This window comes from Bos mutus, chromosome 10 (genome assembly GCF_027580195.1).
Source record: "Bos mutus isolate GX-2022 chromosome 10, NWIPB_WYAK_1.1, whole genome shotgun sequence".
In the NCBI taxonomy this organism is placed as follows: Eukaryota; Metazoa; Chordata; class Mammalia; order Artiodactyla; family Bovidae; genus Bos; species Bos mutus.
Window position 1 is genome coordinate 52852262 of NC_091626.1, and position 16747 is coordinate 52869008.

At 38.8% G+C, this 16747-nt stretch overlaps 1 protein-coding gene across 1 annotated transcript in view; it reads left to right on the forward strand.

Moving 5' to 3' along the window:
* Positions 1 to 16747, forward strand: part of UNC13C (unc-13 homolog C) — a 644738-nt gene that overhangs the window by 431946 nt on the left and 196045 nt on the right. Inside the window, 1 exon segment of the mRNA XM_070377927.1 lies at positions 4794 to 4927. Coding sequence (XP_070234028.1) covers positions 4794 to 4927 — 134 coding nt within the window.

Below are 16747 nucleotides of genomic sequence, written 5' to 3' on the forward strand. Positions count from 1 at the left end.
AGCAGCATCCTCTATGACCCACCTCCCAGAATATTGGAAATAAAAGCAAAAATAAACAAATGGGACCTAATTAAACTTAAAAGCTTCTGCACAACAAAGGAAACTATAAGCAAGGTGAAAAGACAGCCTTCAGAATGGGAGAAAATAATAGCAAATGAAGCAACAGACAAACAGCCATTCTTGTCAAACACTTAAATCCCTTTCTGACTGCATGGCCCTCCAGTAGTAAATCCAGCACCGTTTCCTTGATTTCTGAATCCAGTCCTGGAGGGAACTCATGATGGTCCTAGATGCTCAAGGACCCACCCTCAACAGTGCTCCCAAGCTCCCTGGCAGGTCCATCTGGGTCCAACTCAAGGTCTGCTCTTGTTCCTTGCAAAAGCTGTTTCGAACTTTTGCTCCTTAACTTCTCTTACCTCAAGATAAAAATTCCTTGCTCTCCTTCCTCATCATCAATGAGATTTACCTGGAAGACTCTATTGCCTGACCATGCTCTTCATTTATATTTGAGGGTAATCCTTCCACATTAACTCTGGATACCAGTTTCTCTCATTTCAGTAGGGGCCTCACTCCCCTATCTGCGCTTCTCTTTCATAAAGTGATATCCTTTTTTTAGACTTTCTCTCCAAGGTTTTGCCTCTGGCTGTGTAGTCTCCTCTCTTGTTCTCTTTGAGTAATCTTGTTTACTCCATAGTTTTAGCTACCACACACATCCTGGAAGTCCTCAAGCTGTGTCAGTAGTTCAGGGTGCTTCCTAAACTACTGATTGGTTTACCTGATTACCTTCTGGATAGTTCCATTGACTTCTCCCTCCCTCTCTTTTTCCTCACCATTTATATAATGAATTATATTTATTTTACTTAACTATTTCATAAGTATTTTCATAAGCCTATCAATTTTATTTATTGGCTATTTCATAAGTATAATATTATTAAACTTCCTGCTACTGCCAAATCATTTTTTAAAAACACAACTGTAATTATGCATTCTCATGTTTAAAATCATATAATAGTCCTCATCAAATTTAGTATAAATGCAAATTCCTTGGTATGAAAAAAAGGTCCTTCAGTATTTGACATTTGCATCTCTCTAGCCTTTCTTTTCCCAAAGTATACTCAGAGGAACACTTTTTCTGTGGATGGTTTTACAAGATGGAACGTGGGGAATAGGAGAGGGGTGAAGGGCTCTATCGAGTTCAAATGCATTTGAGAGAGTAATGTTCAGTTGATAACTTTCAGACTATTGATTCTCAACTGGTGCTGATTCTCAAAAGCGCCAGATTTTCTTGAGACTTCATTATATATGCAAAGTCTTAAGCTTCACCCTGGACCTGCTGAACCAGGAACTCTGGGCGTAGAGCCTACCAGTCTGTGTTAGCACACCTGCCCAGTGATGCTAAGAAACACTAAGGTTTGGAAACCACTGTCTTAGAGATGTGTATTAACATCTTACTACAAGAAGTCTGGAAATAAGTCATTTGTTTAAGCAAACATTTCCTCAATTTGAGCATGGACCGTGTGTGTGTGTGTGTGTGTGTGTGTGTGTATAAGATACTCATTAATATGCTTAGAGAAACTTGTCAAAAACCTGAAGCCTTACATTACTAGTAATTCTCTATTTAGCTTTGTGTGCTTTTGTATTTAAATATCCTATCCTTGCATCATTTTACTAAAATCTTCCCCCAACCCTTGTCTGGCCAACTCCTTAGAAGAGATATTTCAAAATATGCTTATAGAACCGATACATGGGATGGCACAGAAATACTTCATAGCAACCTTAGAAGTGTTGCTTCCTCCTGCTACTGTTATTTCAATTTTTTTTTTCATGTAATGGTTCTCTCTGTTTATCGATCTCTTCTTAATGGAGTATCTTCATATTTTCTTCTTTGATATTGTGAAGTATAAAGTACATCTTATCAGCTTGTCTGTACAAGCTTCTTGTATTGGAATATCCTTTATCAACATAACAACTAGAAGCTTTTCTCAGTTGATCCTACACCCTGGTAACTTTCTACTTTTAAAAAATTATCTCCCCATTATGCTCTCATAGTCTTTCTTTCACATATCTTTCCTCAATTATCCATTAACAAGATAATTTTTAGTCACTATAAAACTAATGGCAATGTTAAAATTGACATACTAAGTCATAGTTTTATAAACCTATTATATTTTATTTGTCTAGGTTAAATTATGTATTATACCTGTATACAATATAAATATGTATTTTAAATATTTTTCTTATAAATAGTAATTAATAGAGGTTTTAGTAAGTAATTAATATACTTATTACTAGCTTTCAGAATTTCCACTGCCATTATATTTTTTCTAACCATAATTTCAAACGCTCTAGTAAAATTCTCAAATAGTAATAAAGTGTTCCATGGTGGCTTAGTGGAAGAATCCACTGGCCAATGCAAGAGATGTGGGTTTGATCCCTGGGTCGGGAAGATCCCCTGGAGGAGGAAATGGCAGCCTACTCCAGTGTTCCTGCCTGGGAAATCACATGGGCAGTGTAGCCTGGCAGAACACAGTCCATGAGGCCACAAAGAGCCGGACATGACTTAGCAACTAAACAGCAACTTAGCACAACTGAATTCCTCAGCAATCAAGTGAGTATCCTATGTATTGGGTTGGTCAAAAGGTTTGTTTGCGTTTTTCCACAAGACATAAGAATGTTTTGGCCAACCAAACACATGGTTGTACTCCATCCTTTTAAACATGCAATCTATTAAAATACACTGCTACTGCTAAGTCACTTCAGTCGTGTCCGACTCTGTATGACCCCATAGTTGACAGCCCACCAGGCTCCCCTGTCCCTGGGATTCTCTAGGCAAGAACACTGGAGTGGGTTGCCATTTCCTTGTCCAATGCATGAAAGTGAAAAGTGAAAGTGAAGTCACTCAGTCGTGTCCAACTCCTAGCGACCCCATGGACTGCAGCCCACCAGGCTCCTCCGTTCGTGGGATTTTCCAGGCAAGAGTACTGGAGTGGGGTGCCATCCCCTTATAAAGCGTGGTTTGTGATACCAATATGTGATACATAAAAACTAATGACAGTATCCTTTGGTTTATTCTGATGCATCATATAGAATTTTATGCAAAATAATGTTACCAGCTATAATCCTTTAGTGGTATTAAAAAAGGAATGGAAGTATGCTTTGTGACAGTTAAGGGACTTTGGAATTTGAGAACATCTGGTTCTCAGGGCCAGATGCATAAGGTTTATTAAGATCCTTTGAAGACTACTTTTAGTTCATTCTCGCAATTTGAAGTAATATGTGCTAACCACTAGTCTTTTGACTAATCTCAGTCTTCAGCTTTTAATATGTTACATTTTGAGCTTAAATGTAAATGAACAGCACTTGGAAGTACCCTAGGAAAATTTAAGTCCCTGAAGGTACATTATAGTCTTTGTATGAGGTCTGGAACAACACAGGGTTATATTTAACTTCAGTGAGAACAATAATAGTGTGATGACTCATCTAAATCTGGTTACATATGTTGGGCATCATTAGAAGATATGCATATAGTCATTCAGCAGAGGGTGCCTGATCTTTGGAAAAGACACAGTAGTTGAGTAAGACAAATGATTCTTGTTTAGTTGCTAAGTCATGTCCGACTCTTTTGTGACCCCAGGGACAGTAGCCTGCCAGGCTGCTCTGTCATGGGATTTTCCAGGCAAGAATCCTGGAATGGGTCGCCATTTCCTTCTCCAGGGTATCTTCCTGACCCAGGGATTAAATCCACATCTCTTGCATTACAAGTGAATACTTTACCACTGAGCCGTCAGGGAAGCCAAATGATTGGACCAAATAAAATCTAATCCACCTTTTGTATGAGAGACCATGAATTTCCCGAGCTACCAATTGGAGTTTTCAAATATCCTGGACCTACAAGCTTATAAATACTTCAGCAAAAATAGTCAAGGAAGCCATATGCTTCCCACTTATATACTTGAGTGAAAATTGTCTCCATCTTCATCTTTTTTTCCTAATTTTAAAAAGTAAATGTAAAAGAAGTGCTGTAAGAAAAATACCCAATGAAACAAAACAACCAGAATAATTTACCTGTACGTTTGAAAGAATTGCATGTGTTGAGTATGAAGTTTATATGTGAAACATTCAAGAGTATTATACTATTTTGATCTCACTGTAAATTTAGATCATTCAGACGACACTCCTTCTAGAGGTGACAGTGGAGAATTCATTCAGTGTGATAAATTAAGCATTCCAATATGATTTAAATATACCTATATGCATATAAAAAAACTTACAAAGTTAGAGTTAACTTAGATGTATTTGTGAGTGGAATGAGAGAGTTCTAGTCCATTCATGTAACTTTATATCTGTAGAATTTATCAGTACTGACTTTGTAACCAGCCTTTCTTGAGTTCTGCCCACATAAAACAGTGTGACTTTTGAAAAAATACTTAGGCAGGACAAATTTTAAACACACACCAATGTACACACAGAATTCAAACTTTGGCCTTGGAAGAAGTCACATAAAAGGGATAAACTCTATAATAATAATTCCTAAGATCATAAACTGCAATAGAGGAAGATAAACCTCCATCCCAGAACCAAAGCATTTGGAAATCCAAGCCTGGCCATTGTGACTTTACCCTGTGGGATGCTGTTCAATGAAGGGAGAAAACCTGAATGTACTAACTTTGGCTCACGTGATCTGAGAGTTGTTCATAGCTCTCTTTATCTGATCCTCCTGTTTGACAGTGATTTCTAACTAAAGTCATGCCCTTTAACCTTTTATTTTGCATGTTGCCTGACCTTCTGAGCAGAGTAAGAAACAGGACATTCCTCGGGAAGATCAGGGACCAACCACCAAGAATTTGGATTTTTGGCCCCAGCTTATTACACTGATGGTCACTATTATTGATGAGGATAAAACTGCCTACACTCCTGTCCTGAATCAGTAAGTACATTTTTTTTGTTAATAAATGGATTTTATGCAGCTAAAATTAAGGAAACATAAACTATTTGAAGTACAGCTTATACTCTCATGACAATGACAGACTTGTCCAAAATTAAGCTATAGAAAGAAGTATTTTCTACTTTCATCAATAAACATCAATTCAGTGATAGTATGAATTTTTAGTTTCAACCCCATCGAGTGTGATTATTTCAATATGGAAACAAATATGTCCCCCACATTTATTTTTATTTGATGTAGAAAAATTTCCTCTTTCTACTGTCTTAGAAAAATGCCCTCTTTCTACTGTCTTAGAAAAATGCCATCCCCCCCAATGTTAAAGAGCTCGTATTAAACATATTCCATTGTGACTTTTTAATCATAAGGATTTGGCCCCAAACGTATACTTTCAAAATAGTTGTGTTTGCTGGATTTAACAAATTTAATGCATTATTTAAGAGAACAAGCCCATTATCTCAAATAACCTAAGCTTATGCTATCATGCATAGAATTTATAAATTCTATGCAGGTGAATTAAGGCAGGTAGGGTGACTGCAGCCATGAAATTAAGATGCTTGCTCCTTGGAGGAAAGTTATGACCAACCTAGACAGCATATTAAAAAGCAGAGACCTAACTTTGTCAACAAAGGTCTGTCTAGTCAAGGCTATGTTTTTTCCAGTAGTCATGTATGGATGTCAGAGTTGGACTACAGAGAAAGATGAGTGCAGAAGAATTGATGTTTTTAAACTGTGGTGTTGGAGAAGACTCTTGAGGATCCCTTGGACTGCAAGGAGATCCAACCAGTCCATCCTAAAGGAGATCAGTCCTGGGTATTCATTGGAAGTACTGATGTTGAAGCTGAAACTCCCATAATTTGTCCACCTGATGCAAAGAGCTGACTCTTTGGAAAAGACCCTGATGCTGGGAAAGATTGAGGGCAGGAGGAGACAGGGATGACAGAGGACAAGATGGTATCGGTAACTCAATGGACTTGGGTTTGGGTGGACTCTAGGAGTTGGTTGATGGACAGGGAGGCCTGGCGTGCTGCGGTTCATGGAGTCGCACAGAGTCGGACACGATTGAGTGACTGAACTGGAACTGGAAAGGTAGTAAAGCAGATGAATTAAAATTCATGGCTATTCTAGAAGAGTCTGAAATGAACAACTTACCAAAATTCCACTAGCTATGAGACCTTGGGCAAATTATCTAATTTCCTTGGGTCTGCTGCTGCTAAGTCACTTCAGTCATGTCCGACTCCATGCGACCCCATAGACAGGAGCCCACCAGGCTCCCCTGTCCCTGGGACTCTCCAGGCAAGAACTCTGGAATGGGTTTCCATTTCCTTCTCCAATGCATGAAAGTGAAAAGTGAAAGTCAAGTCACTCAGTCATGTCCGACTCTTCGCGACCCCATGGACTGCAGCCTACCAGGCTCCTCCGCCCATGGGATTTTCCAGGCAAGAGTACTGGAATGGGGTGCCATTGAAGTTTCCTCATATATAAAATAAAGGCATATTATTACATAATATCCAAGACCCAGTCCACCTTTAATGTTGCGCCTTTAGGATTTATTTCACACCCACACACTGAGAGCTATACAACCCAAAATAACAGCTGACTCTGCCAACCAGGCATTTGCAGACTGCTTAATGAAGAGAGTATTTTGACTTATTGGTCATACCTGAAATGATGTAGGAATAGCAGAAATAGACAAACCATGAAGTACATTCAGGCTTAATATGGAAAACTGGTTTTATTGTTTCTTATTTTCTATACTGGTCAGATCAGATCAGATCAGTCACTCAGTCGTGTCTGACTCTTTGCGACCCCATGAATCGCAGCACGCCTGGCCTCCCTGTCCATGACCAACTCCCGGAGTTCACTGAGACTCACGTCCATCGAGTCAGTGATGCCATCCAGCCATCTCATCCTCTGTAGTCCCCTTCTCCTCCTGCCCCCAATCCCTCCCAGCATCAGAGTCTTTTCCAATGAGTCAACTCTTCGCATGAGGTGGCCAAAGTACTGGAGTTTCAGCTTTAGCATCATTCCTTCCAAAGAAATCCCAGGGCTGATCTCCTTCAGAATGGACTGGTTGGATCTCCAAGACAGGGTCAAAAAGCTTGTGTGTGATCCAATTGAAATTCTAGTTATAGAAGAAATACATGTAAATACTCTAATTTTTATCCTTTTATGTTTCTTTACCACCAATATTCACCTGCCCCAAATTTCTTCTAAATGTGGAGAAAGTGGTTCTCTCTGGTGTGCAGGGATAGCATCATCAGGTTTGCTTTTACACTTTTGTTTTCCCTTTTTCCCTTATATCCACCTTTTCTGCCTGATGCCAGAGTGTATCATGATGAGCATCTGTAGAGACTTTGCTCTTTTATTTCTTCTGATAGCTCAGTACTAGATCTGCTCTTTTAGCATATAACATCCTCATTTCATCTTGGATGGCTTTGAGCTGTTTTCTCATTTATTCTTTGGACTTTTCTTGAAGAAAGAGTAGATTTCCTCAAGGTAAGGAGATTAATAACTTGTTTCAAGACTGTGCCTTTGGGCTGGGGTAGGCCACTTGATAAATGACCATGGAATGAAGACAAATATCTGCTGAGAAATGCTAATTAAAAGTTATTTGAAAGAATTTATTTTTAATCAAAATTTTTTTTACATTTACCAAATATCATAAATTAGAATATATTAAAAGATACATTATAAAATCATGGAATCAAAGTTTCCCAGAGTCATCTTTAATCATATACCATTGAAAATATGCAAAGATTTTTAGTTCCTTTTTTGTTACAATATTAAAGGAAGTAGAGGGAATATATTTACTTATGCAAAAAATAAATTTTAAATTATGGGCTACATTGAGTCTTCCAAGTATAAAAACAAGCCATGACACAAGGAAAGATATGTCTTTGCTTTTTATTTATTAATAGTGTCAGAGTTTAGAGTCACTTTTTTTTCTATGAAAACCTAGCTCGAATAAACCTGAATATCATCTCTTAGGAATCTGTATTTTATGATTATATTTACTCAGATTTTGATAATTTTCTAAAGATGTTTTGCTTACTAAGGTTCCTTAAGGAATCAAAATTCCAAATCATTCCAAAATTCCTTAAGGCGTTAGTTTCTCATATCATTAAGTCTCTGTTTTAGGTGAACTCACTTGGATAGCGAGGTGTGACCTTAGTGGCTGATGTTTGTTGTTGTTATGAAGTCACTCAGTCATGTCCGACTCTTTGCAACCCCATGAACTGCAGCACTCCAGGGTTCCCTGTCCTTCACTGTCTCCTGGAATCTGCTCAAACTCATGTCCATTGAGTCGGCCAATGTTTGCAGTTGTCTAATTTGATGAGATTTCCATTGATGCATGTTTCTTTATTTGCACATGTATCTTCACATTTGTTGCTGTTCAGTCTCCCAGGCATGTCTGACTCTTTGCAACCCCATAGACTGCAGCATGCCAGGCCTCTCTGTCCCTTACCATTTCCTGAAGTTTGCCCAAGTTCATTTCCATTGCATTGGTGATGCCATCCAGCTATCTCATTCTCTGATGCCCTCTTCTCCTTCTGCCCTCGATGTTTCTCAGCATGAGGGGCTTTTTAGTGGGTCATCTGTTCTCATCAGATGACCAAAATACTGGGTTTCAGCTTCAGCATCAGTCCTTCCAACAAGTATTCAGGCTTGATTTCCCTTAAGATGGACTGGTTCAATCTCCTTGCTGTCTAATTGACTTTCAGGATCTTCTCCAGCACCATAGTTCGAAGGCATCAATTCCTTGGCATTTCACCTTCTTTAAAGTCCAGCTCTCACAACTGTATGTGACCACTGGGAAGACCATAGCCTTGATTATATGGATCTTTGTCAGCAGAGTAATGTCTTTGCTTTTCAATACACTGTTTGTCATACGTAGCTTTCCTGCCAAGAAGAAAGTGTCTTCTGATTTCATGGCTGCAGTTACCATCTGCAGTGACTTTAGAGCCCAAGAAGAGGAAATCTGTCACTACTTCCACCTTTTACCCCTCTATTTTCCATAAAGTAATGGGGCCAGATGCTATGGTCTTAGGTTTTTTTTTTTTTTTTTTAATATTTAGCTTTAAGCTGGCTCTTTCACTCTCCTCCTTCACCCTCATCAAGAAGCTCTTTAGTTTCTCTTCACTTTCTGCCATTAGAGTGGTATCAGCATCATATCTGAGGTTATTGATGTATCTCCTGCCTATCTTGATTCCAGCTTGTAACTCATCCAACCCAGCATTTCTCATGATGTGCTCAGCATATAGATTAAACAAACAGGGTGACAACAAACAACCCTGTCTTACTCCTTTTTCAGTCTTGAACCAATCAGTTGTTCCTTACAGGGTTCTGACTGTTGCTTCTTGGCCCGCATACAGGGTTCTCAGGAGACAGGCAAGATGGTCTGGTATCCACATCTCTTTAGGAGCTTTCCACAGTTTATTATGATCCATGCAGTCAAAGGCTTTGATATGTAGTCAATGAAACAGAGATAGATGTTTTTCTGGAATTCCTCAGCTTTCTCTGTGATCCAGCAAATATTGACAATTTGATCTCTGGTTCCTCTTCCTTTTCTAAATCCAGCTTGGACATCTGGAAGCTCTTGGTTAGCATAATGCTGAAGCTTAGCATGCGGAATTTTAAGCATGACCTTACTAACATGCGAGATGAGGTCAATCATTCAATGGTTATCACATTTTAGTAGTACCCTTCTTGGGAACTGAGATGAGGATTGACCTTTTCCAGTCCTGTGGCCACTGCTAGGTCTTCCATATTGCTGACATATTGAATGTAGCACCTTGATGGCATCATCCTTTGTGGTTCTGAATAGTTCTACTGGAATTCTGTCACATCCACTAGCTTTATTAACAGCAGTGCTTCCTAAGGCCCACTTGATTTTGTTCTCCAGAATGTCTGGCTCTGGGTGGCTGACCATACCATCCTAGCAGTCTGGTTCTTTGGATCTTTTTTGCACAGTTTTTCTGTGTATTTCCATCTCTTCTTGATCTCTTCAGCATCTACTAGGTCTCTACCATTTTTGTCCTTTCTTGTGCCCGTCTTTGGGCAAAATGTTCTCTTGATATCTCCAATTTTCTAGAAGAGATCTCTAGTCTGTCCCCTTCTGTGGTTTTCTTGTTTTATACACTGTTCATTTTAGAAGCCCTTCTTGTCTCTCCATGCTGTTCTTTGGAAATCTGCATTTAGTTGGATATACCGTTCCCTTTCTCCCTTGCTTTTCACTTCTCTTCTTTCTTTTGCTGTTTTGGAGAAGACTCTTGAGAGTCTCTTGGACTGCAAGGAGATCCAACCAGTCCATTCTGAAGGAGATCAGCCCTGGGATTTCTTTGGAAGGAATGATGCTAAGGCTGAAACTCCAGTACTTTGGCCACTTCATGCAAAGCGTTGACTCATTGGAAAAGACTCTGATGCTGGGAGAGATTGGGGGCAGGAGGAGAAGGGGACGACAGAGGATGAGATGGCTGGATGGCATCACTGACTCGATGGACGTGAGTCTGAGTGAACTCCGGGAGTTGGTGATGGACAGAGAGGCCTGGCATGCTGCAGTTCATGGGGTCACAAAGAGTTGGACACGACTGAGCGACTGAACTGAACTGAAGCCCTCCTCAGGTAACCACTTTACCTTCTTACTTTTCTTTTTCTTTGGTTTTGTTCACTGCCTCCTGTACAACATTACAGACCTCTGTCCATAGTTCTCCAGGTACTCTGTCTACCAGATCTAATCCCTTGAATCTATTCATTACCTCCACTGCATATTCATAGGGAATTTGATTCAAGTTGTACCTGGCTGGCCTCATGGTTTTCCCTGCTTTCTTTGGTTTAAACTCAATTTTGCTATGAGAAGCTGATGATCTGAGCCACAGTCAGCTCCAGGTATTGTTTTTGCTGACTGTATACAGCTTCTCCATCTTTGGCTACAAAGAATGTGATCAGTGTGGTTTTGGTATTGATTATTTGCTGATGTCCATGTGTAAAGTCATCTCTTGTGTTGTTGAAAAAGGGGATTTGCTATGGCGAGTGCATTCTCATGGCAGAATTCAGTTAACCTTTGCTGTGCTTCATTTTGTTCCCAAAGGCCAAACTTGCCTGTTACTCCAGATATCTCTTTTTTTTAATATCTCTTGACTTCCCGCTTTTGCATTCCAATCCCCAGTGATAAATAGACCATCTTTTTTTTTTTTTTTTGGTGTTAATTCTAGGAGATTTTCTAGGTCTTCATGGAACTGATCAACTTCAGTTTCTTAGGCATCGGTGGTAGGGGCATGTTCTTGGATTATTGTGACGTTGAATGGCTTCACATAAATCTTCACATTTAGGAATCACTAGTTATCTTATTGGGTAGAAAAGCACAGTGTTTCACAAGGTAGAAAGTCCAGATGACTGACATTAGGATCAAATAGGCTGCTAGATGTGTATGCAGATTCTGAGCCCCACCCCAAATCTATGGAGTTAAAATGTGAATTTGGCCCAGAAGTCTGCATTATTAATAAAATACTCCTTGTGTGTTTTATATACATCAAAGTATAAAAGCACAGGCCAATTTATGAAGAAAACATGTCTGGCTTAAACAAGTTTTGTTTTTATTTTGAACTTTATAGCAAGAGAATGAATGATTTAAAAATACAGGCCTTATTTTTATATTTTTCAATATAATTTAGGGTTATGGATATAATTCATTAATGAAGTACTCAGGGTTATTATGAATAAAAACATTGCAGGCTTTTGCTTATTCTAATTTGATACTAATTTATAATCATATAATGTAAACATACAGGGAGAGATTTGTTTACTTTGTACACTAGTATGTATTCAGGCATATATATTAGTTGACTGAGTGAATAAATTGAAGGAAATCTCAGTGTCTGTTCTCTTCATTCCTACTCTACTGATTAATTAAGGTACTATTTTTTGAGGAATACTTATTCACCTTTTCAAAATTATTTTTTACGAAGTAGTTTTCCAGATGCCTATAGAAATCTCACTATTCTATTGAAACTGAAAACTATTAAGCAGAGTATTTTTAGAACTTCAGGTGTGGATCTCTCCCTTTTAAACAAATGTATTGAGGTATCACTTCAGTCACTCAGTCATGTCCAATTCTTTGCAACCCCATGGACTGCAGCATACCAGGCTTCCCTGTCCATCAAAAACTCCCAAAGCTTACTCCAGTTCAAGTCCATAGAGTTGGTGATACCATCCAACCATCTCATCCTCTGTCATCCCCTCTCCTCCCACCTTTAACCTTTCTCAGCATCAGGGTCTTTTCTAATGAGTCAGTTCTTTGCATCAGATAGCCAACGTATTGGAGTTTCAGCTGCAGCATCAGTCCTTCCAATGAATATTCAGGACTGATTTCCTTTAAGATGGACTGGTTGGATCTCCTTGGAGTCCGAGGGACTCTCAAGAGTCTTCTCCAACACCACAGTTCAAAAGCATCAATTCTTTGGTGCCCAGCTTTCTTTATAGTCCAACTCTCACATCCATACATGACTACTGGAAAAACCATAGCTTTGACTAGACAGAACTTTGTTCTAGCAGAGACAAAGTAATGTCTCTGCTTTTTAATATGCTGTCTAGATTGGTCATAACTTTCCTTCCGAAGAGCAAGTGTCTTTTAATTTCATGGTTGCAGTCACCATCTGCAGTGATTTTGGAGCCCCAAAAAACAAAGTCTGTCACTGTTTCCATTGTTTGCCCATCTGTTTGCTATGAAGTGATGGGACTGGCTGCCATGATCTTGGTTTTCTGAATGTTGAGTTTTAAGCCAACTTTTCACTCTCCTCTTTCACTTTCATCAGGAGGCTCTTTAGTTCTTCACTTTCTGCCATAGGGTGGTGTCATCTGCATGTCTGAGGTTATTGATATTTCTCCTGGCAATCTTCATTCCAGCCTGTGCTTCATCCAGCCCATCATTTCTCATGATGTATTCTGCATATAAGTTATACAAGCAGGGTGACAATATATAGCCTTGATGTACTCCTTTCCCAATTTGGAACCAGTCTGTTGTTCCATGTCCAGTTCTAACTGTTGCTTCTTGACCTGCATACAGATTGCTCAGGAGGCAGGTCAGGTGGTCTGGTATTCCCATCTCTTTAAGAATTTTCCACTGTTTATTGTGACCTACACAGTCAAAGGCTTTGGCGTAGTCAATAAGCAGAAGTAGATGTTTTTTTGGAACTCTCTTGGTTTTTCGATGATCCAACAGATGTTGGCAATTTGACCTCAGGTTCCTCTGCCTTTTTTAAATGCAGCTTGAATATCTGGAAGTTCACAGTTTGCATACTGTTGAAGCCTGGCTTGGAGAATTTTGAGCATTACTTTGCTAGTGTGAGAGATGAGTGCAATTGTGTGGTAGTTTGATCATTCTTTGACATTGCCTTTCTTTAGGATTGGTATGAAAACAGACCTTTTCCAGTTCCATGGCCACTGCGGAGTTTTCCAAATTTGCTGGCATATTGAGTGCAGAACTTTCACAGCATCATCTTTTAGGATTTGAAATAGCTCAACTGGGATTCCATCACCTCCACTAGCTTTGTTCATAGTTCAGTATTCTTGCTTTGTGAACCCCATAAACAGTATGAACAGTATTGAGGTATAACTGAATACAATAAAACTTTATACACACAATGTGTTTAGTTTTGAAATATGAACCATCACCACAATCAAGACAATAAACATATTCATAATTTCTGTGTGTCTTTTGTAACCTATCCCAGGCAACCAATGGTCTGCCTTCTAATACTACAAATTAGTTTGAAAATTGTGTCCTTGTGTGAAATGAATAATATATTAAATACATCCCTTTGTTTAGTTGCTTTCACTAGTTACTATTTTGAGATTCATCCGGGTGTTTGTGGGTATCGGTACTTCATCTCTTCTTATTTCTAAGTGATATTCCACTGTATAGATACACCACAAAATGTTTATTCACTCATCTGTTAGGATTAGGCTTAAGGTCAAGGTGAACATTTGGATTTTTTTTCAAGATTAGGTTTCTGTGAATATTTGTTTATAAAATTTTAGGTAGAATTTTTATTTTCCTTGGATCATGTAATATGTACATATTACATGTACATTGTAATGTGTACATGTATTTTGCCAAATACTTTCCAAAGTGTTTATACATTGCCAAACCTAGTGCAATTGGACATTTTACTCTTAGCTATTCAACTAGGTGTATAGTGATACTTCCTTATGGTTTTATTTACCACTTTCCTGAGAACTGATATTGACCATCTTTCATGTGCGTATTTGCAATCCATATATCTTCTTTGGTGAAATGTCTGTTCAAATCCTTTTGCCATTTCCAAATTGGAATGTTTATCTTCTTATTAACCAGTTGTAATGGTTAAGATCTACTGTTAGATATGAAGGTTGCAATATTTTCTGCTATTTTGTGACTTTCTTTAACATTTTTTACATTTCTTTAGCAATCTTTAAAAAAAATTGATAAAGTAGTTCAATTTGTTGACTATCATCTTTACGATTTGTTTTTTTGTGTGTTTAAGAAATCTTTGCATCCACCACATTCAAGTTGCAACACCATAGTTTTATTTTAGATGTCTGGTGTGATACAAACTTGTAAGATTTTCTGGGTTTTTTTTTTTTTCATATTTTTATCTATCTTTCCCACTCTATTTGTTGGAAAAATTATCCTATCCCCAGTTGTTTTTGCAGCTTTGTCAAAAATCTGTTAATTAAATGTGTGAATCTAATTCTGGACTCTCTGTTCTGTTGACCCATGTATCTATCAGTCTAGTAATTATGAACTTCCTCCCTTTTTGTCTGGAAAACTTTTTGTCTCTCCTTCAATTCTGAAGGACAGCTTTGCTTAATGGAGTATTATTGGTTGGCAGGTTTTCTCTTTCAGCATTTTGAAAACTCATCACAATCCCTCCTGGCTTGCAAAGTTTATGCTGAAAAATTCACTGATGGTCTTAATGGGATCCCCTTCTAAGTAACAAGTTGATTTTAAGATTCTTTCTTTGTCTGTTATATTTTCTTTGCTAAAATTCTCACTTTGTTTATGCCTTGCTCTCTGATCTCAGTGACCATCTTTATGACCATTATTTTGAAATCTCTGTTGGGTAAGTCAGTTTTCTCTATCTTACTAAGATCACCTTCTAATGATTTATCTTGTTCTTCTGTTTGAGACATATTTCCTTGTTGATGTTACTTTTTTTTTTTTTTTCATTTCTTTCACTCTTTGTGTTGGTTTCTGCACATTACATGTTGGTCTTGGCACACTGTCTCATCATCAGTCCAGATGAAGCTCCCGGTTGTCTCTCAAACCTTTATGGTTGTCTCCCATAGAGAGGGTGTGCCAAGATCAGTCAGTGTTCCAAGGAAGAGAATATCAGTCAGCACATAGATGCAGGCTAACCAGAAACTATACCCTCATGGAAGAGCTGGAAAACAATATAGTTAAGTTCCTTCCAAGGAGAAATTGGAAAACGGGTAGTTTTACCTGCTTTCTCTACAGAAAGCCCAGGCAGATAGTCATGAGAGTGGGGGAGGAACAAAGGGGTGCTCCTGCACCTAGGGAAAAGCTTCTGCTTTGCTTGCTGTCCTCCTGTGAAATGTGTGAATACAGCCCTATTGGCTTTCAGAGCTAAGTGATTTGGGAATTCCATCCCTTTTATGGCAGCCATAAAAATTGAGTCACTAAATACATGGACAAACTCCTTTCAAGGTGGTACTAGCAATTTGGTTTTGTTGTTGGATCAAGCCAGAGAGGGAATGCAGGGGAAGTGCCTACCAACTCCCCTGGACTCTAGGGAGATGTCAGTCAGCCTCTAGATGCATGTTAAATAAGAAGCCAGACCTTCAGGCATCAGCTTGTAAAGTAGGCAATCAAATCCCTCAAGGGAAGACTGGACAATGGACAGTTTTGCCTGCTATTTCTGGGCTGAGCCTTGAGGGGTAGCCACAGGAAGTGAAGTACACCCATTGCCAAATACTTCTTTGTTTGCCATAGTCCTTGAGCCACTGCATGTCTCTCAGTGGGATTTTCTGACTGTGTAGTTGTACAGTCTGTGCGTCTGTGGGTACAGGGAAGTTCAGGAGTTCCTTCGTTGTCATCATGGTCCCTCTGAAAACTACTTGTGCTTGATTGTGTTTTTGATATTTGTGTCTTTCAAGGAATTTTTCCATTCAATATAAGTGGCCAAAGTTGCTGTTGTATAATTGCTCATGACATTTCCCTATTATGCTTTTTTCTTTTAAAAAATCTTAGTACATTTCAGTTCAGTTCAGTAGCTCAGTTGTGTCCAACTCTTTGTGACCCCATGGACTTCAGCAGGCCAGGCCTCCCTATCCATCACCAACTCCCGGAGTTTGCTCAAACTCATATCCATTAAGTCGATGATGCCATCCAACCATCTCATCCTCTGTCATCCCCTTCTCCTCTTGCCTCCAATCTTTCCTAGCATCAGAGTCTTTTCCAATGAGTCAGTTCTTTACATCAGGTGGCCAAAGTATTGGAGCTTCAGCTTCAGCATCAGTCCTTCCAGTGAATATTCAGGACTGGTTTGATGTCCTTGCAGTCCAAGGAACTCTCAAGAGACTTCGCCAACACTACAGTTCAAAAGCATCAATTCTTCAGCGCTCAACTTTTCTCAGCAAAGATAGGGTTTACATTGGGGAGAATGGATAGCCGGAAAACCCAAAAACTATTAATCAAAGTACAAAAAACAAAGAAAATAAGTCATTTTGAAAGTGTTTATGAATGTTAATTATAGCCTTCTTGACATTTAAAATAGATGTTTTTCTGCAAATTTCCAAAATAAA